Genomic DNA, 27,603 nt, shown 5'->3' on the forward strand with positions numbered 1-27,603 from the left:
GGTAGGGAAATTATTAGAGAGGATTCTTCAGGACAGGATTTACTCCCATTTGGAAACAAATGGACTTATTAGCGAGAGGCAGCATGGTTTTGTGAAGGGGAGGTCGTGTCTCACTAATTTGATTGTGTTTTTTGAGGAAGTGACAAAGATGATTGATGAAGGAAGGGCAGTGGATGTTATCTATATGGACTTCAGTAAAGCCTTTGACAAGGTCCCTCATGGCAGACTGATACAAAAGGTGAAGTCACATGGGATCAGAGGGGAGCTGGCAAGATGGATACAGAACTGGCTCGGTCATAGAAGACAGAGGGTAGCAGTGGGAGGGTGCTTTTCTGAATGGAGGGATGTGACTAGTGGTGTTCCGCAGGGATCAGTGCTGGGACCTTTGCTGTTTGTAGTATATATAAATGATTTGGAGGAAAATGTAAAAAAAAAATCAGTTACTAGGGACATAGGTTTAAGGTGAGAGGGGCAAAGTTTAGAGGGGATGTGCGAGGCAAGTTCTTTCCACAGAGGGTGGTGAGTGCCTGGAACTTGTTGCCGGGGGAGGTGGTGGAAGCAGGTACCATCGAGACGTTTAAGAGGCATCTTGACAAATACATGAATACGATGGGAATAGAGGGATACGGACCCCGGAAGTGCAGAAGGTTTTAGTTTAGGCAGGCATCAAGATCGGCGCAGTCTTGGAGGGCCAAATGGCCTGTTCCTGTGCTGTACTGTTCTTTGTTCTTTACAATTTACTTTCCTACCTATCTTTGTGTCATCAGCCAATTTAGTAACCATTTCTTCAGTCCTGTTCAAGTCATTTATATAAATTGTAAAAAGTTGCCCCAGCACAGATTCCTGTGCCACACCACTCGTTACATCTTGCCAACCAGAAAATGACCCATTTATGTCTACTCTCTGTTTCCTGTTAGCTAGCCAATCTTCTATCCATGCCAAAATGTTACCCCCTACACCATGAGCTTTTATTTTCTGCAATAACCTTTGATGTTGTACCTTATCAAATGCCTTGTGGAAATCCAAGTTCAGTATAGTACATCCACCGGTTCCCCTTTATCCACAGCACATGTTACTTCTTCAAAGAACTCCAATAAATTGGTTAAACATGATTCCCCTTTCACAAAACCATGTTAACTCTGCCTGATCACAGTCTTTAGTAATAGCTTCTAACATTTTCTCTATGACAGATGTTCAGCTAACATCTGTAGTTTCCTGTTTTCTGTCGTCCTCCCTTTTTGAATAAAGGAGTTATATTGGCTATTTTCCAATCTAACAGAACCTTCCCCGAATCTAGGAAATTTTGGAAAATTAAAACCAACGCATCAACTATCTCATCAGCCACTTCTTCCAGCACACGAGGATGAAGTCCATGAGGACCCGAGGACTTGTCAGCCCGCAGCTCCAACAGTTTGCTCACTCCCTGTTGATTGTAATTTTCTTGAGTTCCTCTCTCCCTTCCATTTCTTGATTTACAACTATTTCTGGGATGTTACTTGTACCCTTTATGGTGAAGACTGATGCAAAATGTTGCTTGAAGTCCTCACAGCCGTCTGATGGGGATAGAAGGTTCTTCCACTGTAGAACAGTCCGTAATCTAACTCCAGCAGTAAGTGACGCTTTCCTTCTACAGAGATGGATTTCAACAATTAACAACTTGCGAGCACTTTCAATAGAATCCATCTGACTTTAGAGTTTTTGAGGGATAAAAGATTGTCACAGTCTAACGTCCCTTCCTTCAGTTCAAATTATCAGAGATCTCCGTTTTGGCTTGACTCTTTTTTAGAATTTTGAGAGATAATAATAATTAAACAGACTAAAATCCTATTCCTTCAGTTTAAATGGCTGAGCTGTTTTTCCAGGTGCTAACACCACAGCTGTCTGTCTGTGTCCTCTTAGAACAAACAGTCTTCAACGAAAAAGCCAGTTCAAAATTGAATTATAACAAATGTATCGCTTGATACTCAATCCCAGTGGCTGTATCCATGGCAACGAGAATACACCCTTTGAATCACAGTCTCCAAATGGTTCTATCCAATGGCAACTGAAAATGCACCTTTCTATAACTCCTGAGGCTTGCTGGTTCTTAAAGCAATACTGATCTTTTGCAAGCCTTAAAGGCAAATTGCATATTCCCTGGAGAAAAAACTACAGGAACATGACAATATAAATGACTTAGATGAAGGGACTGAAGGTATGGTTGCTAAATTATCTGATGACACAAAGATAGAACAAAGAACAAAGAACAAAGAAAATTACAGCACAGGAACAGGCCCTTCGGCCCTCCAAGCCTGCGCCGATCCAGATCCTCTATCTAAACATGACGCCTATTTTCTAAGCGTCTGTATCTCTTTACTTCCTGCCCATTCATGTATCTGTCTAGATACATCTTAAAAGACGCTATCGTGCCCGCGTCTACCACCTCCGCTGGCAACGCGTTCCAGGCACCCACCACCCTCTGCGTAAAGAACTTTCCACGCATATCCCCCCTAAACCTTTCCCCTCTCACTTTGAACTTGTGACCCCTAGTAATTGAATCCCCCACTCTGGGAAAAAGCTTCTTGCTATCCAACCTGTATATACCTCTCATGATTTTGTACACCTCAATCAGGTCCCCCCTCAACCTCCGTCTTTCTAATGAAAATAATCCTAATCTACTCAACCTCTCTTCATAGCTAGCGCCCTCCATACCAGGCAACATCCTGGTGAACCTCCTCTGCACCCTCTCCAAAGCATCCACATCCTTTTGGTAATGTGGCGACCAGAACTGCACGCAGTATTCCAAATGTGGCCGAACCAAAGTCCTATACAACTGTAACATGACCTGCCAACTCTTGTTCTCAATACCCCGTCCGATGAAGGAAAGCATGCAGTATGCCTTCTTGACCACTCTATTGACCTGCGTTGCCACCTTCAGGGAACAATGGACCTGAACACCCAAATCTCTCTGTACATCAATTTTCCCCAGGACTTTTCCATTTACTGTATAAATTTTACTGTATAGGTAGGAAAGTAACTTGTGAAGAGGACATAGGGGGCTACAAAGGGATATAGGTCGGTTAATTGAGTGGGCAAAGACCTGGAAAATGGTGTATAATGTGGGAAAGTGTAAAATTTTGGCAGGAAGAATAAAAATGAAGCATATTATCTAAATGGTGAGAGATTGCAGAGCTCTGAGATGCAGAGGGATCTGGGTGTCCTAGTGCATGAATTGCAAAAGGTTATTATACAGGTACAGCATGTAATTAGGAAAGCTAATAGAATGTTATCATTTATCGCAAGGGGAATTGAATACAAAAGTAGGGAGGTTATGCTTCAGCAATACAGGGCATTGGTGAGATCACATCTGAAGTACTGTGTACAGTATTGGTCTCCTTATTTAAGGAAGGATGTAAATGCGTTGGAGGCAGTACAGAGGTTTACTAGACTAATACTTGGAATGGGCGGGCTGTCTTACGAGGAACAATTGGACAAACTAGGCTTCTATCCACTGGAAGTTAGAAGAGTAAGAGACGACTTGATTGAAACATACAAGATCCTGAGGGGTCTTGACAGGGTGGATGTGGAGCGAATCTAGAACTCGGGGTCACTGTTTAAAAATAAGGGCTCGCACATTTAAGACAGAGACCAGGAGAAATGTTTTCTCTCAGAGGGCGTGAGTTTTTGAAATTCTCTTCCTCAAAAGGCGGTGGAAGCAGAGTGTTTGAATATTTTTAAGGCAGAGATAGATAGGTTCTTGATAAGCAAGGGAGTGAAAGGGTATCGGGGTAGGTGGAAATGTGGAGTATTCAGTTCAGCCATGAACTTATTGAATGGTGGAGCAGGCTCGAAGGGTCAAGAGGCCTACTCCTCCTAATTTGCATGTTCGTATGTGTGAGCGGATGTGTTCGTGTAGCAGGGATGTGTGTTGTGAGTTTGTGTGTGTGCGCGCGTGTATATCGGTGGGGTGGGTGTTAGGGTAGGAGGATAAGAGCAAATGGTATTCAAAATCTGAGAAAATTTGTACTTTTTATTTCAGAAAGATGAATCAGATGGAGAAATGTATGAAGATTTGGACAACTACAGGTACAATTTAACCTTTGAACTGAATGCAGTGTTTTATTTGTTCTTGGAATATGGGCACATAGCATTTATTGGAATAAAAGCAAAATACTGCGGATGCTGGAAATCTGAAATAAAAACAAAAAATGCTGGAAATACTCAGCAGGTCTGGCAGCATCTGTGGAGAGAGAAGCAGAGTTAACGTTTCAGGTCAGTGACCCTTCTTCAGAACTGGCAAATATTAGAAATGTGAAAGGTTTTAAGCAAGTAAAGTAGGGGTGGGGCAAGAGATAACAAAGGAGAAGGTGTAGATAGGACAAGGTCACAGAGAATAACCGACCAGAAGGTCATGGAGCAAAGGCATACAATATGTTAATGGTGTGTTGAAAGACAAAGCATTAGAACAGATAGGGTGTTAACGGACTGAAAACTGAACAGCCGCAAGTACACAAAATAAACACAAAAAAATATAAAATATAAAAAGAAAAAATAACTAAAAATAAAAGTAAAATGGGGAGCCCATCATGCTCTGAAATTATTGAACTCAATGTTCAGTCCGGCAGGCTGTAGTGTGCCTAATCGGTAAATGAGATGCTGTTCCTCGAGCTTGCGTTGATGTTCACTGGAACACTGCAGCAATCCCGGGACAGAGATGTGAGCATGAGAGCAGGGGGGAGTGTTGAAATGGCAAGCAACTGGAAACTCGGGGATCATGCTTACGGACTGAGTGGAGGTGTTCTGCAAAGTGGTCACCCAGACTGCATTTGGTCTCCCCAATGTAGAGGAGACCACATTGTGAGCAGCGAATACAATATATTACATTGAAAGAAGTACAAGTAAATCGCTGCTTCACCTGAAAGGAGTGTTTGGGGCCTTGGATAGTGAGGAGAGAGGAGGTAAGTGGGGAGGTATTACACCTCCTGCGATTGCAGGGGACGGTGCCGTGGGAAGGGGACAAGGTGGTGGGGGTTTATTAAATTAAGCACATTGTGTGGGACTGGAGTCATGCATCAGCTCAGGCTGGGTTGGTGACACAAGTTTCTTACCCCGGGAGACAGAAGTAAACCAGTTGGAGGATCTTCACAACAATCTTCACAAACATTAAACTTCTGGTGCTAACAAATTGAATTCAGTTTCATTAGTTGCCTTGGTGAGATATGAGCTCTTGACTGCTGGGTTGGTGGACAGTATCATAATCATTAGGTTACGGTACTCATGGTAAAACATTATTTTACAATACACACACACCCCTGTCATCTTTGCTGCTGTGATTGAGTAAAAAACAGTGAGAGGTACAGGGGGATAGGAGGGAAAGGGAGAGGTAGAGGGTAGAGAAGCAGGGAAGAGGTCAGATAAGAAGGGGAAACCATGGGGAAGAGCAGGTAAGAGGGAGTTGAACTAAATGAGCATCTTTATACTACTCTTGTTGAATGAAGTCTCCATGAAATGAAATATATTTATTGGAGATGGCACCAGCCAATTCACAATTCATACAACAATACATTGTGTGCTTTAAAGGTGTCTGCAAACGGTCTCTCCATGTAACCTAGACTGACACTTTCATGTAGTATTGAAGGAGTGCTGCCTTGTTAGGGCTGTTTTTTTCAGGATAACATGTTAAACCAAGGTCCCATCTGCCTGCCAAGTTGGATGTAAACGATCCCATGGCACTTTTGAAAGAAAAGCAGGGAAGTTCTCTGCTGGTGTCCTGGCCAACATTACAACAAACACCATCAAAGCAAGTCAGCTGTTGTGCATCTCGTCTGCGATCATGGAGCTTTGCAGAATACGACAGGCTACTGTATAGCCCTATATAACAGGTTATAGAATAATTATAAGGTGTTATATAATTACAAGTTATTACAAATTACAATTACTGTTGCATCTGCAATTTCAATTCCTTACGCAATGTAACATAGTTTAAACAGAAAGGAGCCATGGATGCAAATGACATGCTGCTTAGTGCATTGATAATTGCTCTGTGATTCTTCAGCACTTGTAGGATTACACAGTTCCTTATCCTTTCTCCTCTATCTCACACTGCCACAATCTTCCTTTCTCCATTCTTGTGATGTGGGCATCGCTGACAAGGCTGGAATTTGTTGCCCATTCCTAGTTTCCCTGAGAAAGTGGTAAACCATGTATTTTAACCAGTAGCAGTTTAATACAAATGAGTGGCTCACTAGACTCCTTCAGAGGAGAGTTAATAATCAGCCATGTTGGTGTGGGTCTGGAGTAACATGTAGGCCAGAATGGGCAAGGACAGCAGATTTCCTTCCCTATATGACAGTAGTAAACCAGGTGAGATTTTATGACAATCCGACAGCTTCACGGTCACTTTTACTGAGACTAGCTTTGTATTTGCCTCTGATCTGACTTTGGATAGAATGTTCTTTGACTGAATAGCTTGTGTAGACCTGAGACCAAAGGACATATTTATAAACACTTTTGAATCTAATGATGGGAGAATGCTTGCTACTGAAGTCTTCAAAGAACTTCCTTCCACAGAACTTGAGCCCTAATCCCACACCCTGTCGCAGTCCTAAAATCTCTGTCTGAAGAAAGGTAGTCATCCCTTTTCAACTGTCTGGCCTTTCTCATCCAGCCCTAGCCTGGCTTTCTGTTCAGGTATAATTAAAGGTACCAGCTCACTGCCTCTCTGACCCCCTACCCCGTGCTCCAACCTTTGCCCCCAATATGATCCTGTATTGATTTTAATTAACTCTTTTAATCATTGCCCAGAGGATTTGTTACACGATTCATTTCCAGATCCTTTTTATTCTGTGTCCAAAAAGGTCACTGAAGGAACTGAAAGAGCAAGAGAAGAAACGGGAGAAGGAAGAGAAGAGACGACAAGAGCAGGAGAGAAAAGAGCAGAAAGAGAAAGAAAAGAAAGAGCAGGAGATCAGGAAAAAATTCAAGGTAATGAGCTGTACTACTATTTAGTACCATCTGATGAGCTCAAAATAATGGATATTAAAAAAAAATGATTCTTAGAAAATGAGCCATCTCTCAATTGATGCTTCTTTCTCTTTGTGCAGGGTTTCTAATGGAAGGAGGCCATTTGGCCCATTATTACCTGTGCTAGCTCTCTGGAAGAGCTATACAATTAGTCCCACTCCCCGGCACAATTTTCCTTTTCAAATATTTATCCAATTCCCTTTTGAAAGTTACTATTAAATCTGCTTCAATCATTATTTCAGGCAGTGCATTCCCGATCACGACAATTCGCTGAGTAAAAAAATTTCTCCTCAACTACCCTGATTTTTTTTGCCAGTTCCTAAAATTCATGTTGTCAGAAAACACTATCTGTCTGTGTACAATGTCCTTTCCCTAATAGTTTGGCGAAAGATTGATTTTTTTATTTGTTCATGGGATGTGGCCATCACTGGCAAGGCCAGCATTTGTTGCCCATTCCTAATTGCACCTTGAGAAAGCCGCCTCCTTGAACTGCTGCAGTCCATCTAGTGTGGGTACACCCGCAGTGCTGTTAGGAAGGGAGATCCAGGATTTTAACCCAGTGACAGTGAAGTAGAGGCCTGCTTTAGGTCGGGAAAAAGAACCCGACCCGAACCCGACCAAACCACAGTGGACCCGAGCCTGACCCGGCCCAAGTCCCTCTGATTTTGCCCCGAGCCCGACCCAACCATCCCTTTACTTACCTTCCTGACACCGAACCTGTAAGAAGCTGCAGCGCATGCATGATGATGTCATAGCGACGTCACTCGCTCACTGCGCAGACTCAGTTTCGTCCCGGACTCCCAACTCAGGTAAGTCTTTTCTTTTTAATACTTACAAGCAGAACACTTACCGTGTGTGTCTGGCCCGACCCGACTCGACCTGGACTCGGCCCGACGCGACCCGAACCCGAAAGCCAGCCCCGGAAGATGGGCCTGACCCGATCTGAACCTGACACATGCCGTCGGGTTCCATCGGGTTTGGGTAGGGTAGTAGGCCTCTACAGTGAAGGAATGGCGATATAGCTCCAAGTCAGGATGGTGTGTGACTTGAAGGGAACTAGCAGGTGGTGGTATTCCCATGTGTCTGCTGCCCTTGTCCTTCCAGGTAGTAGAGGTTGTGGGTTTGGAAGGTGCTGTTAAAGGAGCATTGGTGAGTTGCTGCAGTGCATGTGATAAATGGTATACACTGCAGCCACAGTGCACTGGTGGTGGAGGGAGTGAATGTTTAAGGTGGTCTTTGGAGTGCCAATCGAGTGGGCTGCTTTGTTCTGGATGATGTTGAGCTTGTTAAGTGGTGTTGGAGCCGAACCCAACCAGGCAAGTGGAGAGTATTCCATCACAAGACTTGTGCCTTGTAGATGGTGGACAGGCTTTGGGGAGTCAGGAGGTGAGTTACTCGCTGTAACTCCAACCTCTGACCTGCTCTTGCATCCACGGTATTTATGCGGCTGGTCCAGAAGAGCTTCTGGTTTCCGTCCGAACACAATGTCCCTCCACTGCTAATTTGGCCAGAGACCCCTTTCTTTTTTGTCTTCCTGCATGCCCTGAAAATTGTTTTGAATAATTGCCGAGGTTCAGCTCCACCCTGAGCCTGGTATCCTCCAAAGCTTGTCCAATAGTATGAACCACAACAAGGAACCCTGTGGGCAATCTGACTGTGAGTGGGGGGCATCGCAGCTGTGCCCAACCTTGTCCTCACCAGATCTCCACACACTCACACACATGGACACTTCCAAGTCGTGGTCACTAGGCAGTGATTAGGAGCAGTGGTCTGGGTGGAATTTTCCTCCTTTCGAACCCAAGGGTGTTGAGCCCAATTGTAATGCCTCCTACTGCATTGCCAGCTAGGATCAGCTCAGCTGGCACAGACCAAGGATGGAACCTGGGAAATTTCCTTGGGCTAAATGGCTCAGAATTGCTGACTACCTTTGAGCGATTAGATTGGGCTCTCTTCTTTGTGTGCAAGATGTCTGTAACCAGATTTTCAAAACTCACAATATTTTTTTTATTTAGAGATACAGCACTGAAACAGGCCCTTCGGCCCACCGAGTCTGTGCCGACCATCAACCACCCATTTATACTAATCCTACACTAATTCCATATTCCTACCACATCCCCACCTGTCCCTATATTTCCCTACCACCTACCTATACTAGGGGCAATTTATAATGGCCAATTTACCTATCAACCTGCAAGTCTTTGGCATGTGGGAGGAAACCGGAGCACCCGGAGGAAACCCACGCAGACACAGGGAGAACATGCAAACTCCACACAGGCAGTACCCAGAATTGAACCCGGGTCGCTGGAGCTGTGAGGCTGCGGTGCTAACCACTGCGCCACTGTGCCACCCCATTGTGGCGATGAGGTCCAGCTGGTGCCAACGATGTGATCTTGGGTGCCAGGGTGACAGGGTTTAATATGAAAGAACGAATTGATGATACAGAGGTTGTGATAGGTACACAACTCCAGGTCCAGGTACCTTTTAAATGAGTTGAGGGTTTCTGCCTCCACCACTGATCCGGGCAGTGAATTCCAGAAATTCATCACCCTCTGCGTGAAAATGTTTTTCCTCATGTCCCCTCTAACCCTTCTACCAATCATCTTAAATCTGTGCCCCCTGGTAATTGACCTCTCCACCAGGGGAAACAGGTCCTTCCTGTCTAGCTGTTATGATCTGGAATGTGCGGCCTAAAAAGCTGGTGGAAGCAGATTCAATAGTAGCATTCAAAAGGGAATTGGATAAATACTTGAAGGGAAAAAATTTACAGGACTATGGGGATAGAGATTAATTGGACAGCTTTATCAAAGTGTCAGCACAGGCACAATGGGCTGAATGGCCTCCTTCTGAGCTGCATCATTCTATGATTCTTCTAGCGAGGCTGAGACTGGCTCAACTAATTTCAGGTACTGCTGTTACAGATAGCAGACAGAGGAGACTCATGCCCCATCAGTCTGGTCTGGATTTGAAGCAGAAGTGAAAGGGCACTGTGTTAACCCATTCCAACACCCAGCCACCCTCTGAAATTCAGTAACTTAGTTCCCTAAGTTGGCTATCTGTTTTGAGCTCTATTGGGAATACTTAACCTTTAAGTCCTCACTTCATGAGTTTGTTCCTTCTATAAATCATGCAAGCATTAGATTATCAATGTGTTGCACCCAGCATAGACTGAGAACAATAGTGTGCTTTGCTTAACCTTTAGGTTAACCTCTACAAAGGATTAGAATGTGCATTGCTTTGCATAAAAGGAGATAATAGGCAATGCACTGTCACATACAGGAAAGACAAATGTACTTCCTTATTCTCATATTTGATGCTCCCAGACTGGCAATAAGAGCTCACTCATGTAGCATGATTAGTTAACTAGCTGAGCTCTGCAAGTCAGCATTTGCTGTTTAGATGTATTTGTATTTTTTTTAAATGCTAAAATACTTTAATAATATAGGGCTGATTGTGTGCTCCCAGTGAAGAGCTGTGCTCATGGGCAGTTGAGTTTCAGGGATACAGCTGCCAATAGTGTAGTCACAAGTCTCTGGCCTGTGGTTCTCACCAGGCCAGCTCTGCCAAAATCACTCTCTATAGTGTTAAACATAGGAACTGCTAGGCGCAAAAAAGACAAATGTCCATCTTCTTCTCCTTTTACCATCTTGGTAGTTGCATGTTGCAATGATAATGGAGTTGTTGACAGATCCGAACAATCAGTCTCTATCAATGAGTCTATAACAGGCACAGACAGGAGGTGAGGAAAACCCCCAGTGGGAGAGAACTTTGAGAATCATGAGTACAAACGCCTCTGTCTCTTCTGAACTAGGCTGCACTCACCACATGTCACACCTCAAATTACTCATATACTGTATCCCAAAATTATTTCCTGAAAGAAGTCTATTTGCATGAATCAATACTAATTGTGTATACTGTCTCCCTAGGGAGCCTAGATTGGCTACTTGCTCACGGAAATATTGCTTCCACAGATTAATTTTGAATTTACTCACTGCAAGCACAGGCTGTGTCCTCTGGTTCTACTGTTCTGGAAAAGGAGAAATAGCTTGTTTAGTTCGGCATTATCACAGAATCACAAAATTGTTACAGCACAGAAGGAGGCCATTCGACCTGTTGTGTCTGCACCGGCTTGCCGAAAGAGCAATTCACCTAATGCCATTCCCCCATCTTCTCCCTGTAACCCTGTACATTCTTCCTTTTCAATTGAACCTGCCTCCACCACACTCTCAGGCAGTGCATTCCAGACCTTAACCACTCGCTGCGTGAAAATGTTTTTCCTCATGTCGCTTTTGCTTCTTTTGCCAGTTACTTTAAATCTGTGCCCTCTCGATCTCGATCATTTCACGAGTGGGAACAGTTTCTCTCTATCTACTCTGCCCAGACTCCTCATGATTTTGAATACCTCTATCAAATCACCTTCTCTTCGCCAAAGAAAACTGTCCCAACTTCTCCAATCTATCTTCAAAACTGAAGTTCCTCATCACTGGAACCATTCTCATGAATTTTTTTCTGTACTCTCTCTAACGCCTTCACATCTTTCCTAAGGTTCAGTGCCCAGAACTGGGTGCAATACTCCAGCTAAGGCCAAAATAGTGTCTTATACAAGTTCAACATAACCTTCTTGCTCTTGTACTCTATGCCCGTATTAATAAAACCTAGGATACGGTATGCTTTATCAACCACTCTCTCAACCTGTCCTGCCACCTTCAATGACTTATGCACATATACCCCCAGGTCCCTCTGCTCCTGTACCCCCTTTATCTACTCCCATTAATTAGAATTCTAAAAACAGCAATAACTGCACTCCTTAACCTTCTCTCTTACTTTGTGAAAATGCCCAACAACTGATGACTATAACTCACAAGTTTACTTCAGCATTCATCATTGGGCCTTTGCAGGCAGCTCATGTACTCTGTTGGAAGAAAGGGATAGCATCTATCTGCTTTTGGACTGGACAGTTTGGATCTTTGGGTGGGATGTTTTTGGAAAGTCAATCTCAACCCTTTCCTTAACTCAACCACCGCCAACCGGTTTCAACTTGCTGGAAGGTTACAAGACGAGCATCTGCTCTGATCGGTGGATCACTAAAGAAAGTCTTCTATCTTCTGTTTAGCTCTCGGGACCAATCGAGGTGATCCAGAATGTGAAGGTCACGATGGACTACAGAGGTGGAAAGAATGAGCTGTCATGCAAGCAGGGCGAGTGGCTCGAGGTCATCCGCATCACAGACAATCCTGAGGGCAAATGGCTGGCCAGAACACTGGACGGTTCCTGTAAGTGCGGTGACGCTAAAACAGAACAACTCACATATATATAGCACCTTTAATGTAGTAAAACCCCAAGGTGCTTCGCAGGAGCAAAATCAGACAGAAATTTGACACCTAGCCACATAAGATAATGGTAGGACCGGTGACAAAAAGCTTGGTCAAACATGTAGGCTTTAGAGAGCGTTTTAAAGGAGGAATGAGAGGTGGAGAGGTTTAGGGAGGGAATTGCAGAGCTTAAGATAAGAGCAGTTGAAGGCACGATCACCAATGATGGAGTGATTAAAATCAGGGATGCTCAAGAGGCCAGAATTAGATGAGCAGATATCTCAGACGGTTGTGGGGCTGGAGGGAATTACAGAGATCGGGAGGTGCGAGGCCATGGAGGGATTCGAAAACAAGGAAGCAAATTTTAAAATCAAGGCCTTGCCGGATGGGGAGGCAATGTAGATCAGTGAGTACAGGGGTAATGGGTGAACAAGACTTAGTGGGAGTTAGGATATGGGCACCAAAGTTTTGGGCGAGCTAAAGTTTTCAGAGGGTGGAAGAAGGGAGGCTGGCCAGAGCACAGACGAAAACCCGAGGCAGAAATTTTCAAACCAATAAATCAGACTCGTATTTCTGAAGCCATTACTAAACTTCCAAGTGCACAAATTTAAGTAGAATCAGGTGGGGAACCAAGGGTTCAGTTCAGCTGAGTAAGGGTCTGTTGGTGAGGCTGCTGAAAATCATCACTCTCGTGGATTGGCAGTGCCCCCAGCTATCAGCTACATGTACTACAGATGTTTGTCAAATCAATTAGAAAGAACCTTTTTTATTCTTTCTTGGGATATGGGCATCACTGGCTAGGCCAGCATTTATTGCCATCCCTAATTGCCCTTGAGAACTTGTATTATATCATACCTTTCCTGTCCTCAAGATGTCCCAAAGCACTTCACAGTCAATGAAGTACTTTTGAAGTTTACTCACTGTAGGAAACACAGCAGACAATTTACACACAGCAAGCTCCGACAAACAGCTATGTGATACTGACAAGATCATCAGTTTTGGTGATGTTGATTGAGGAATAAATATCCACAGGGCACGGGGGAAAACTCCCTGCTCTACATTAAAATAGTGTTATTGGATGTTTCACATCCACCTGGGAACATCTCATCTAAAAGACAGCACATTAAGGGCTGATAAGTGACAAGTAACATTCATGCCACACAAGTGCCAGGCAATTACCATCTTCAACAAGAGAGAATCTAACCATCTCTCCTTGATGTTCAATGCCATTACCATTGCTTAATGACCCACCACTGACTTCCAGGGGTTTACCACTGACCAGAAACTTAACTGGACCAGCCATATAAATACTGTAGCTACAAGAGCATGTCAGATGCTGGGAATTCTGCAGCAAGTAACTCACCTCCTGACTCCCCAAAGCCTGTCAACTATCTACAAGGCACAAGTCAGGAATACTCTCCACTTGCCTGGATGGGTGCAGCTCTAACAGCACTGAAGAAGCTCGACACCATCCAGGACAAAGCAGCCCACTTGATTGGCGCTCCATCCAACTCCTTAAACATTCACTCCTTCCATCACCGGTGCACAGTGGCAGCAGTGTGAACCATCTACAAGATGCTCTGCAGCAATGCACCAAGGCTCCTTAGACAAAACCTTCCAAACCTGCAATTTCTACCACCTAGAAGAACAAGGGCAGTAGATGCATGGGAACACCACCACCTGCAAGTTCCCCTCCAAGCCACACACCATCCTGAATTGGAACTATATCACTGTTCCTTCACTGTCGCTGGGTCACAAACCTGGAACTTCCTTCCTAATAACACTGTGAATGTACCTACCCCCCCATGGACTGCAGTGGTTCAAGAAGGCTGCTCACCACAACCTTCTCAAGGGCAATTAGGGATGGGTAACAAATGCTGGCCTTGCCACCCTCCCAACCCATGAAAGAATTAAACAAAATCTGGCAGTGTAGCACTCCCTCAGTACTGCACTGGAATGTCGGCATGAATTTTTGTGCTCAAGTCTCAGGAGAGGTCTATGAACCCACAATCTTCTGACTAAAAGGCAAGTGTGCTACCCACAGAGCCATGGCTGACAAAGGGGAAAAAAACAGAACAGCTATTTTACCTGGTTGGTGATGCCTCTTGCAAGCTGGGAGAGGCTATCAGAGAGGGTTCTGATGTAGAGGAAGTACCAAATACTAGTGGAAATTTTAACTCACTCTTCCAAAAGGGTGTGGATGCTGGGGGTCAATTGAAAATTTCAAAACTGAGATGGATGGATAAGGGTATCAAGGAATATGGGAAAAAAGCAGGTAAATGGAGTTGAGGTACAGAATAGGCATGAAGGGAATCCTCAACACCGACTCCGGACCCCATGAAGTCACATGGCATCAGGTCAAACATGGGCAAGGAAACCTCTTGCTGATTACCACCTACTGCCGCCCGCCCCTCGGCTGATGAATCAGTGCAGCAGACTGCAGCGGTTCAAGAAGGCAGCTCACCATCACCTTCTCAAGGGCAATTAGGGATGGGCAATAAATGCTGGCCAGTGATGCCCACATCCCACGAACGAATAAAAAAAAAATTGAATGGCAGAGCTGGCTCAAGGGGCTGAATAGCCTACCCCTGTTTCTATCATCCAAAGTAGAAAGGCACATGCAGTGATCCATCTCATTGCTGAGAGCACTTCCTGAAGTGATTGCTTCAAGTAAGGTGATAGTGGTCTGATTAAACAGGACCCTTCTGTGAGTGACAAAGTCTAGAGTTATAAACAATGAAAAATCTGCCTTGCAATCAACCAGATCTGGAACTTGCACTACATTCCTGATCGTTCAGCCTATCCAGTCTCTCTTCATTGCTGAAATGCTGCAGCCCTGGCAACATCCTGGTGAATCTCCTCTGCACCCTCTCCAGTGCAATCACATCCTTCCTATAGTGTGGTGCCCAGAACTGTACATAGTACTCCAGCTGTGGTCTAATTAGCGTTTTATGCAGCTCCATCATAACCTCTCTGTTCTTATATTCTATGCCTCGGCTAATAAAGGCAAGTATCCCATACGTCTTTCAACCACCTTATCTACCTGTGCTGCTGCCTTCAGTAGCAAGTACATCAAGGTCCCTCTGACCCTCTGTTCTTCCTAGGGTCCTACCATTTCAGTTGTTTGCATTCTCACCTCTAGGTCAGATGGTCATGGATTTGACTCCCACTTGAACTTGACTTCATGGATCTAGGCTGATACTCCAGCGCAGTCCTGCGGGAATGCTGCTCTGTCAGAAGACCCACCCTTGGAATATCAGCTGTGGCTCAGTGGATAGCACTCTTGTCTCTGAGTCAGAAGGACTAGAACAACTTGGATTTATATAATGCCTTTAACATAATAAAACATCTCGAGGCATTCCCAGGAGCGTTATAAAATAAAATGAGACCAAGCCACATAAGGAGATATTAAGGCAAATGGGCAAAAGCTTCGTCAAAAAGCTAGGTTTTAAGTAGCTTCTTAAAGGAGGCAAAGCCATGGAGAGATTTGTAAATGAGAATTTTAAAATTGAGGCATTGCTCATCGGAATCCAATGTAGGTGAGCGAGCACAGGGGTGATGGGTGAACAGGACTTGGTATGAGTTAGGACACAAGCAGCAAAGTTTTGTATGACCTCAGGTTTACGGAGGCTAGAATGTGGAATGCCAGACAGGGTATGTTAGATTACTCAAGTCTGGAGGTAACAAAGACATGGATCAGAGTTTCAGCAGCAGATGAGCTGAGGCAGAGGTGAATTCGGACAATGTTAACAGTGGTGAAAATAAGCAGTCTTAGTGACCGCACGGATATATGATTAAAGTTCATCTCAGGGTCAGATATGACACCAGGGTTGCGAGTAGTCTGGTTGAGCCTCAGACAGTTACCAGGGAGAGGGATGGAGTCAGTGGCTCGGGAATGGAGTTTGTAGCAGGATCCAAAGATAATGGCTTCAGTCTTCCCAGTATTTAACTGGAGGAAATTTCTGCTCATTCAGCATTGGATGTTGGATAAGCAGTCTGATAATTTAGAGACAGTGATGGGGACGAGAGAAGTGGTGGTGATGTAGAGCTAGGTGTTCTCAGCATACATGTGTTTTCAGATGATGTCACTGAGGGGCAGTTTGTAGGTGAGAAATAGGACGGGGCCAAGGATGATCCTTAGGGGACACCAGAGGTAACCGTGTGGGAGCAAGAAGAGAAGCCATTGTAGGTGATTCTCTGACTTCGACTGAATAGATAAGAATGGAACGAGGCAAGTACAGTCCTATCCAGCTGGAGGACAGTGGAGAGGCATTGGAGGAGGATGGTGTGGTCAACTGTGATAAAGGCTGCAGACTGGTCGAGAAGGATGAGGAGGGATTGTTTACCTTTGCCACAATCACAAAGCATGTCATTTGTGACTTTGATAAGAACTGTTTCAGTACTGTGGCAGGGGTGAAAACCTATTGGAAAGATTCAAACATACAGTTCTGGGAAAGATGGTCACGGCTTTGGAAGGCAAAAACACATTCAAGAACTTCAGAGAGGAAAGGGAGGTTGGAGATGGGGCAGCAGTTTGCAAGATCAGAAGGGTTAATGGTTGATATTTTGAGGAGAGGGTTGTTGATCGCAGATTTGAAGGAGAGGGGGACAGTACCTGAAGAGAGAGAACCATTAACAATGTCAGCTAACATGGGATAAAAACAGGAAATGCTGGAAATACTCAGCAAGAGTGGCAAGACCTGTGGAGAGGAACAGGTTTCAGATTTCTAACATCTGCAGTATTTTGCAGTTGTTAACATGAGAGTTGAGTCCCACTCCAGAGACTGAAACACACATCCAGGCTGACACTTCAGTGCAGTACTGAGAGAGTGCTGCACTGTCAGAGCTACCGCCTTTCAGATGAGACATTAAACCAAGACTCCATCTGTCCTCTCAGGTGGGTGGACATAAAAGATTCCATGGCACTATTTTGAAGAAGAGCTGGGGAGTTTTTCCTGGTGACCTGGCCTTTTCACCAAACCAGATTATCTGGTCATTATCTCATTGTCGTTTGTGAGAGCTTGCTATGTAAATAGGCTATCACATAGGTAGGTCCCTGGACTACTTAGTGCCTCTCTGTGGCAACTGGGAACTCATTTTCATTTAACTAAGTTAAGCTTAAGATTAAAAATGGCAGGAGATCTCAGACCCGTGTCATGCTCCTCTTGCTCAATGTGGGAGCTCAGGGACATGGCTGATGTCCCTGACTCCTTCACGTGCAGGAAGTGTGTCCAACTGCAGCTCTTGTTAGACCGCATGACGGCTCTCGAGCTGCGGATGGACTCACTTTGGAGCATGCGCGATGCTGAGGAGGTCGTGGATAGCACGTTTAGTGAATTGGTCACACCGCAGATTAGGATTGCTGATGGAGAAAGGGAATGGGTGACCAAAAGGCAGAGAAAGAGCAGGAAGGCAGCGCAGGAGTCCCCTGCGGTCATCTCCCTCCAAAACAAGTATACCGTTTTGGATACTGTTGGGGGAGATGGCTCACCAGGGGAAGGCAGCAGTAGCCAGGTCCATGGCACCGTGGCTGGCTCTGCTGTTCAGAAGGGCGGGAAAAAGAGTGGAAGGGCTATAGTCGTAGGGGATTCGATTGTAAGGGGAGTAGATAGGCGGTTCTGTGGTCGAAAATGAGGCTCCCGAATGGTATGTTGCCTCCCAGGTGCACGGGTCAGGGATGTCTCAGATCGGCTGCAGAACATTCTAAAGGGGGAGGGTGAACAGCCAGTTGTCATTGTGCACATTCTTTCTTTTGGGCCTCCTTATCTCGAGAGACAATGGATACGCGCCTGGAGGTGGTCAGTGGTTTGTGAAGCAGCGCCTGGAGTGGCTATAAAGGCCAATTCTGGAGTGACAGGCTCTTCCACAGCTGCTGCAGAGAAATTTGTTTGTTGGGGCTGTTGCACAGTTGGCTCTCCCCTTGCGCCTCTGTCTTTTTTCCTGCCAACTACTAAGTCTCTTCGACTCGCCACAATTTAGCCCTGTCTTTATGGCTGCCCGCCAGCTCTGGCGAATGCTGGCAACTGACTCCCACGACTTGTGATCAATGTCACACGATTTCATGTCGCGTTTGCAGACGTCTTTATAACGGAGACATGGACGGCCGGTGGGTCTGATACCAGTGGCGAGCTCGCTGTACAATGTGTCTTTGGGGATCCTGCCATCTTCCATGCGGCTCACATGGCCAAGCCATCTCAAGCGCCGCTGACTCAGTAGTGTGTATAAGCTGGGGGTGTTGGCCGCTTCAAGGACTTCTGTGTTGGAGATATAGTCCTGCCACCTGATGCCAAGTATTCTCCGAAGGCAGCGAAGATGGAATGAATTGAGACGTCGCTCTTGGCTGGCATACGTTGTCCAGGCCTCGCTGCCGTAGAGCAAGGTACTGAGGACACAGGCCTGATACACTCGGACTTTTGTGTTCCGTGTCAGTGCGCCATTTTCCCACACTCTCTTGGCCAGTCTGGACATAGCAGTGGAAGCCTTACCCATGCGCTTGTTGATTTCTGCATCTAGAGACAGGTTACTGGTGATAGTTGAGCCTAGGTAGGTGAACTCTTGAACCACTTCCAGAGCGTGGTCGCCAATATTGATGGATGGAGCATTTCTGACATCCTGCCCCATTATGTTCGTTTTCTTGAGGCTGATGGTTAGGCCAAATTCATTGCAGGCAGACGCAAACCTGTCGATGAGACTCTGCAGGCATTCTTCAGTGTGAGATGTTAAAGCAGCATCGTCAGCAAAGAGGAGTTCTCTGATGAGGACTTTCCGTACTTTGGACTTCACTCTTAGACGGGCAAGGTTGAACAACCTGCCCCCTGATCTTGTGTGGAGGAAAATTCCTTCTTCAGAGGATTTGAACGCATGTGAAAGCAGCAGGGAGAAGAAAATCCCAAAAAGTGTGGGTGCGAGAACACAGCCCTGTTTCACACCACTCAGGATAGGAAAGGGCTCTGATGAGGAGCCACCATGTTGAATTGTGCCTTTCATATTGTCATGGAATGAGGTGATGATACTTAGTAGCTTTGGTGGACATCCGATCTTTTCTAGTAGTCTGAAGAGACCACGTCTGCTGACGAGGTCAAAGGCTTTGGTGAGATCAATGAAAGCAATGTAGAGGGGCATCTGTTGTTCACGGCATTTCTCCTGTATCTGACGAAGGGAGAACAGCATGTCAATAGTCGATCTCTCTGCACGAAAGCCACACTGTGCCTCAGGGTAGACGCGCTCGGCCAGCTTCTGGAGCCTGTTCAGAGCGACTCGAGCAAAGACTTTCCCCACTATGCTGAGCAGGGAGATTCCACGATAGTTGTTGCAGTCACCTCGGTCACCTTTGTTTTTATAGAGGGTGATGATGTTGGCATCGCGCATGTCCTGGGGTACTGCTCCCTCGTCCCAGCACAGGCATAGCAGTTCATGTAGTGCTGAGAGTATAGCAGGCTTGGCACTCTTGATTATTTCAGGGGTAATGCTGTCCTTCCCAGGGGCTTTTCCGCTGGCTAGGGAATCAATGGCATCACTGAGTTCCGATTTGGTTGGCTGTATGTCCAGCTCATCCATGACTGGTAGAGGCTGGGCTGCATTGAGGGCAGTCTCAGTGACAGCATTCTCCCTGGAGTACAGTTCTAGGTAGTGCTCAACCCAGCGGTCCATCTGTTTGCGTTGGTCAGTGATTATGTCCCCCGATTTAGATTTGAGGGGGGTGATCTTCTTGATGGTTGGCCCAAGAGCTCTCTTCATGCCATCATACATTCCTCTGACGTTTCCGGTGTCTGAGGCCAGCTGAATATGGCTGCATAGGTGTTGCCAGTAGTCGTTTGCGCAACGCCTAGCTGTTCTTTGTGCAGTACTTCTGGCTGCTTTAAGTGCTGCGGATGTTAAATCGCTGGGGGCTTTCTTGTAGTTCAAAAGTGCAATGCGCTTAGCGGCTATGACAGGTTCCAGCTCTTCATTATGAGATTGAAACCAGTCTGCATTTCTCTTCGCACTTTTGCCGTAGGTGGTCAAAGCTGACTCATAGATGGCGTCTCTGATGTGGGCCCACTTGGTCTCAGCATCCCCTGTGGGAGTGTTTTGAAGGGCTGTTACAAGTGAATTTAGAAATTTTTGTAACAGCTGTGGGTGAGAAATTCTGCTCGTGTTGATGCGCGGGTGGCCCTTCTGCTTGGAATGATGCAACTTCTTTGGTCTGAGTCTAACCTTGCTGCACACCAGGGAGTGGTCGGTGTCGCAGTCCGCACTGTGGAAGCTGCGTGTGATTTGAACACTGTTTAAGGCGGCTCGCCTTGTGACAATGAGGTCTAGCTGGTGCCAACGACGTGATCTTGGGTGCCTCCATGAAACCTGGTGACAGGGTTTAGTGTGAAAGAACGAGTTGGTGATGCAGAGGTTATGATAGGTACACAACTCAAGCAGTCTCTGCCCGTTCTCATTCATCCTTCCAACGCCATAGCGCCCAAGGCAGGAGGGCCATGAGTCATGGTCGGCCCCAACCCTGGCATTAAAGTCCCCCAGCAGGAATAGGTGTTCGGTGTTGGGGATGCTGCTAATGATGTTATGGAGTTGTTCATAGAACTGGTCTTTAGCTTCAGGTGCGGAGCAGAGTGTTGGAGCATAGATGCTGAGTAGGTGTACTGGACCAGAGGTGGTGAGCAGTCGGATGGACAGTATGCGTTCCGAGCCATTTGAGGGAGGCTCTATCATGCTGAGCAAGGAGTTTGTGCACATAGGCACTAATGATATAGGTAAAAAACGGGATGAGGTCCTACAAGCAGAGTTTAGGGAGTTAGGAGCCAAGTTAAAAAGTAGGACCTCATAGGTAGTAATCTCAGGATTACTACCAGTGCCACGTGATAGTCAGAGTAAAAATGAAAGAATAGTCAGGATGAATGCGTGGCTTGAGAGATGGTGCAGGAAGGAGGGGTTCAGATTTTTGGGACATTGGGACCGGTTCTGGGGGAGGTGGGACTATTACAAATTGGACGGTCTACACCTGGGCCGGACTGGAACCAATGTCCTTGGAGGTGCTTTTGCTAACGCTGTTGGGGAGGGTTTAAACTAATGTGGCAGGGGGATGGGAACCAATTGAGGTCAGTTGACAGTAAGGAGGTAGTAACAAAAGCCTGTAAGGAACTAGATAATGAAGTCAGTGTGACTAAGGGGAAGAACAGGCAGGGAGCAGATGATGAATATAAAGGGACTGGTGGTCTGAGGTGCATTTGTTTTAATGCAAGAAGTGTAGTAGGTAAGGCAGATGAACTTAGGGCTTGGATTAGTACCTGGGAGTATGATGTTATTGCTATTACTGAGACTTGGTTGAGGGAAGGGCATGATTGGCAACTAAATATCCCAGGATATCGATGCTTCAGGCGGGATAGAGAGGGAGGTAAAAGGGGTGGAGGAGTTGCATTACTGGTCAAAGAGGATATCACAGCTGTGCTGAAGGAGGGCACTATGGAGGACTCGAGCAGTGAGGCAATATGGACAGAACTCAGAAATAGGAAGGGTGCGGTAACAATGTTGGGGCTGTACTACAGGCCTCCCAACAGCGAGCGTGAGATAGAGGTACAAATATGTAAACAGATTATGGAAAGATGTAGGAGCAACAGGGTGGTGGTGATAGGAGATTTTAATTTTCCCAACATTGACTGGGATTCGCTTAGTGTTAGAGGTCCAGATGGAGCAGAATTTGTAAGGAGCATCCAGGAAGGTTTTCTAGAGCAGTATGTAAATAGTCCAACTCGGGAAGGGGCCATACTGGACCTGGTGTTGGGGAATGAGCCCGGCCAGGTTGTTGAAGTTTCAGTAGGGGACTACTTTGGGAATAGTGATCACAATTCCGTAAGCTTTAAAATACTCATGGACAAAGACGAGAGTGGTCCTAAAGGAAGAGTGCTAAATTGGGGGAAGGCCAACTATACCAAAATTCGGCAGGAGCTGGGAAATGTAGATTGGGAGCAGCTGTTTGAAGGTAAATCCACATGTGATATGTGGGAGGCTTTTAAAGAGAGGTTGATTAGCGTTCAGGAGAGACATGTTCCTGTGAAAATGAGGGATAGAAATGGCAAGATTAGGGAACCATGGATGACAGGTGAAATTGTGAGACTAGCTAAGAGGAAAAAGGAAGCATACATAAGGTGTAGGCGGCTGATGAAAGACGAAGCTTTGAAAGAATATCGGGAATGTAGGACCAATCTGAAACGAGGAATTAAGAGGGCTAAAAGGGGTCATGAAATATCTTTAGCAAACAGGGTTAAGGAAAATCCCAAAGCCTTTTATTCATATATAAGGAGAAAGAGGGTAACTAGAGAAAGGATTGGCCCACTAAAGGACAAAGGAGGAATGTTATGCTTGGACTCAGAGAAAATGGGTGAGATTCTAAACGAGTACTTTGCATCGGTATTCACCGAGGAGAGGGACATGACGGATGTTGAGGTTAGGAACAGATGTTTGATTACTCTAGGTCAAGTCGGCATAAGGAGGGAGGAAGTGTTGGGTATTCTAAAGGGCATTAAGGTGGACAAGTCCCCAGGTCCGGATGGGATCTATCCCAGGTTACTGAGGGAAGCAAGAGAGGAAATAGCTGGGGCCTTAACAGATATCTTTGCAGCATCCTTAAACACGGGTGAGGTCCCGGAGGACTGGAGAATTGCTAATGTTGTCCCCTTGTTTAAGAAGGGTAGCAGGGATAATCCAGGTAATTATAGACCGGTGAGCCTGACGTCAGTGGTAGGGAAGCTGCTGGAGAAGATACTGAGGGATAGGATCTATTCCCATTTGGAAGAAAATGGGCTCATCAGTGATAGGCAACATGGTTTTGTGCAGGGAAGGTCATGTCTTACCAACTTAATAGAATTCTTTGAGGAAGTGACAAAGTTGATTGATGAGGGAAGGGCTGTCGATGTCATATACATGGACTTCAGTAAGGCGTTTGATAAGGTTCCCCATGGCAGGCTGATGGAGAAAGTGAAGGCGCTTGGGGTCCAAGGTGTACTAGCTAGATGGATAAAGAACTGGCTGGGCAACAGGAGACAGAGAGTAGCAGTAGAGGGGAGTTTCTCAAAATGGAGACATGTGACCAGTGGTGTTCCACAGGGATCCGTGCTGGGACCACTGTTGTTTGTGATATACATTAATGATTTGGAGGAAAGTATAGGTGGACTGATTAGCAAGTTTGCAGACGACACTAAGATTGGTGGAGTAGCAGATAGTGAAGGGGACTGTCAGAGAATACAGCAGAATATAGATAGATTAGAGAGTTGGGCAGAGAAATGGCAGATGGAGTTCAATCAGGGCAAATGCGAGGTGATGCATTTTGGAAGATCCAATTCAAGAGTGAACTATACAGTAAATGGAAAAGTCCTGGGGAAAATTGATGTCCAGAGAGATTTGGGTGTTCAGGTCCACTGTTCCCTGAAGGTAGCAACGCAGGTAAATAGAGTGGTCAAGAAGGCATACGGCATGCTTTCCTTCATCGGACGGGGCATTGAGTACAAGAGTTGGCAGGTCATGTTACAGTTGTATAGGACTTTGGTTCGGCCACATTTGGAATACTGCGTACAGTTCTGGTCGCCACATTATCAAAAGGATGTGGATGCTTTGGAGAGGGTGCAGAGGAGGTTCACCAGGATGTTGCCTGGTATGGAGGGCGCTAGCTATGAAGAGAGGTTGAGTAGATTAGGATTATTTTCATTAGAAAGACGGAGGTTGAGGGGGGACCTGATTGAGGTGTACAAAATCATGAGAGGTATAGACAGGGTGGACAGCAAGAGGCTTTTTCCCAGAGTGGGGGTTTCAATTACTAGAGGACACGAGTTCAAAGTGAAAGGGGAAATGTTTAGGGGGGATATGCGTGGAAAGTTCTTTACGCAGAGGGTGGTGGGCACCTGGAACGCGTTGCCAGCGGAGGTGGTAGACGCGGGCACGATGGAGTCTTTTAAGATGTATCTAGACAGATACATGAATGGGCAGGAAGAAAAGAGATACAGAACCTTAGAAAATAGGCGACATGTTTAGAGAGAGGATCTGGATCGGCGCAGGCTTGGAGGGCCGAAGGGCCTGTTCCTCTGCTGTAATTATCTTTGTTCTTTGTTCTTTGTTCATCATCACTAGAGAATGGCCCGCTGCAGCATTGCCCCGATTATCTTGGTGCTCCAAATTATTGGGTCTCTGCATCCTGAAATTCCTCCATTAAACAATTGTTTGTCTGTCTACTATTTTGCAGATGGGTACATTAAGGTGACGTATGTGGATATCAACTATGATGAGATAAGGAAGAAAACAGCTACCAGACCAAAAGACTCAGTGTCCATCACCCAAGCCATAAGGCCACCAGTCCAAGATCAGGAACTCTACGATGATGTTGCAGCAAATGATGACATGTAAGGAGAGAGGAACCCTCCATGCAGGGTTTAGACTTTCAGTATTCGTGCATTTCAGTCCATGTGTTTTATCTCCTGTTCCTCCTGGCCCACAAGGAAATTGAATGACTATTCTGGTCCCAGATCCTCGTCCCACTGTCTTCACCTCGCTTCTCCACTCTGACCAGAGTTAAAAGTATGGCCAAGGCCCAATGGCATCCTGATGCCCCAGTCAGCCTGTGTAAAGAAGGACCCCTCCAGCTTCAGATTGGTGTCTTTGCTGCCTACTCAGAAGATCAGGGTTAAAATCAGGATTGGCGTGAAGCGGGCAGGAAATGAGCTTGTTGGTGACCTGAGACAACAAAACTGCTCACCTGTCCGGTTTCGACCAGGAGGGTAGGGTTAAAATTACCCCCGTGCTTTTATTCTCTGCATCTTTCACTACTCACTGATTAAGATGTTGAATCACTGCTGGTTCTATGCTCGATTTGAGGCAGGTTTATACTTGTTGGCAGTGGGCACCAGGGACTAAGTTAAAGCCTTCCAATTGTTTCTAAGCTGGGGAATTGATGGATGTGATGGCAAAGGACAATGCAGCCCTATTCTGAAGCAGGCTCAGTCATACATATCCCTGGACCCACCAAAAATAATTCTTATAACAGGTGACCCATGTTAGTCACTTTAGGAGCTTGGAACCAAGTCAAATCTCTATGTGCCTTAATAATCCATTGCCTATTCCAGGGAACAACAACTGGTATTTATAGAGCACCTTTAACATAGAAAAACATCCCAAAGCATTTCACAGAGGAATGAGGGATGCGAGCCAAAGGACAAAACTTGGTTAAAGAGTTGGTTTTAAGAAAGAGTGAGAGGTGGAATGGCCGAGGGGGTTTAGGGAAGGAATTCCCATCTGTGGGTCATAGTCTTTACCAGCCCTGCAGACCCAGGAAATTCAAAGAGCTGCAGTTTGCAAGTTTACAAACTTTGAGGAAGGGAAGGACGGGTAAGAGGCGCAGGGAGAAAAGTAGTTGGAGAGGACGTGAGAGAAACAGGGAGAGTGGATGGGGTAAGGAAAGGGTCATTGAGGGGAGAATGCAGCACTCTTCTGCATGTGAGAGTCATGGAATTTTTGCACTGGATTTTGACAGCCCTCAGGAGATGGACTGGGAGGCAGTAGGCCTCGTAATATGCAGCAGAAGGCGTTCAGAAGGGAGCCTGATGTCTTCCCCCTGCCACAGGATAGTCTCTTGGGCGGGAACAGCAATGGCGCAGCTGCCCAGTAATTGGAGGCAGGCAACCAATTAAACTAATTAATTGGCCAATTTCCAGCCACTTCACACCCCTGCCGGTATGTTGTCTTTGTCGGAACGGGCCCCCACCACCTGGAGAGACCACCAGGTAAAGTGTGGCGGCTTTCCAGCAGGTTCCCAGGAAAGGAGGGGTCCTTCCTTTATGGCCGCTCCATGACCTACGGTGGGACCACCTGGCAGCAATAGCTGCATCCGGGGCTGTGACGCCACTGCCGAAGTGTTCAGCCCTCTGATTGCCGGGGCCTGCCTACCTGGCCTGAGCACATTAAAAAAAATTCCTATCTGAGCCTTTGAGGGCACCTGAACATTGTTCTTCCTGCAGCCTCAGCATCGGCCACCAGCATCGGCCATGGTAGTGTGCTGAGGTTTCTGAGCTGTCTGTGATTGGGCCAGCAACTCTGAGAGGGGGGCTGCCAACCTCAATTGGATGGCGGTCCTGGCGGCAGCCAATTAAGAGGCCGCTGCTGGTAATATCCTGCCCAGGGTCCTGCCGCCTGTCCATACAGGTTTACGACCTGCTTTCAGCCACAGTGGCAGAACAGCCTTAGATTTGAGAAAATTCTGGCCTTTGTGTGTTGGCTTCTTGCAGATTTTTGCATTGGAATCTCGCAATTGTTGTGAATGGGTGGGGTGTTATTATGTGTGAGGAACTTCACTTGTAGGGAGGGTTTGTGCTTTAATGGCATATGGGAGGCCTTGTATTTATTTTGTACAATGTGCATTTGCATTTTTTGTGTATGGCGCTTCATATTCTGGTCTTGGCATGTGCATTTGTCAGATGCCACTTTTTAAAAAAAACTTCTGTCTCAAACAGTTGCTGACCTTTCTTCCGTTGTGTTCTCCAGGGATCCTGGGAACAGCAGTACTGGGGGCAGTGGTGAGTATGAGCTAAGCAGCCATGTTCTACCTCTGCATTCTTTACTTGCAATGTGCCAACATTTTTCGCATCTCTCAAAGATCTCCTCAACACTTTGTGAAGACAAAATCCTTTATCCCTATGCTCCAGCTCCTACCTCCCAACCAATTTCCAACCCAATGCACTAAATACATCACCGCTAATGATAACTGAGTGAGATCACCATTCTGTACTCACTGTGGAATATCCTGGTCAGTATTCTTCATTTTGTAAAAACAAAATGAATCCACTCCCACCAGTTCCAGAGTGCATCTTTCCAGCAAAGGAGAGATAAATGAGAAACATTTCAATAGCAGCTATTTCATTGCAGATGGCAGCGCACGATTACAAACCACTTCAGTTTTGTTCCTCCCCATTACATCACAATGGGGCAAGATTACTAGCTCAGAATGTAAGAATGGTAAGGAATGGGAAAGGGTTATTGAAACCAAACATGCTCATCCCTTTTTGATAGATGTTTCCCCTGGTTGGAGAGTCTAGAACACAGGGTCTGTCTCAGGATACGGGGTCAGCCATTAAGGATTGAGATGAGGAGAAATATCTTAATTCAGAGGGTTTTGTGAATCTTTGGAATTCTCTACCCCAGAGGGTTGTGGACGGTCAGTCGTTGAGTAAATTCAAGGCAGAGATCAATAGATAACTGGGCACCAAGGCAATCAAGGGATATGGGAATAAGGGGGGAAAGTGGAGTTGAAGTAGAATTTCAACCA

General features: G+C 45.9%; 1 protein-coding gene across 6 annotated transcripts in view; it reads left to right on the forward strand.

The window, feature by feature from the left end:
• LOC137368887 (FYN-binding protein 1) overlaps positions 1–27,603 on the forward strand; it is a 309,548-nt gene that overhangs the window by 180,137 nt on the left and 101,808 nt on the right. For all 6 annotated transcript variants that reach the window (XM_068029127.1, XM_068029131.1, XM_068029126.1 and 3 more), the window contains 5 exons: positions 4,019–4,065; positions 6,837–6,963; positions 12,113–12,272; positions 24,532–24,688; positions 26,823–26,854. In XM_068029127.1, coding sequence (XP_067885228.1) covers positions 4,019–4,065; positions 6,837–6,963; positions 12,113–12,272; positions 24,532–24,688; positions 26,823–26,854 — 523 coding nt within the window. The remainder of the gene's footprint in view (positions 1–4,018; positions 4,066–6,836; positions 6,964–12,112; positions 12,273–24,531; positions 24,689–26,822; positions 26,855–27,603) is intronic.

The sequence above is a fragment of the Heterodontus francisci genome, chromosome 4 (genome assembly GCF_036365525.1).
Source record: "Heterodontus francisci isolate sHetFra1 chromosome 4, sHetFra1.hap1, whole genome shotgun sequence".
NCBI lineage: Eukaryota > Metazoa > Chordata > Chondrichthyes > Heterodontiformes > Heterodontidae > Heterodontus > Heterodontus francisci.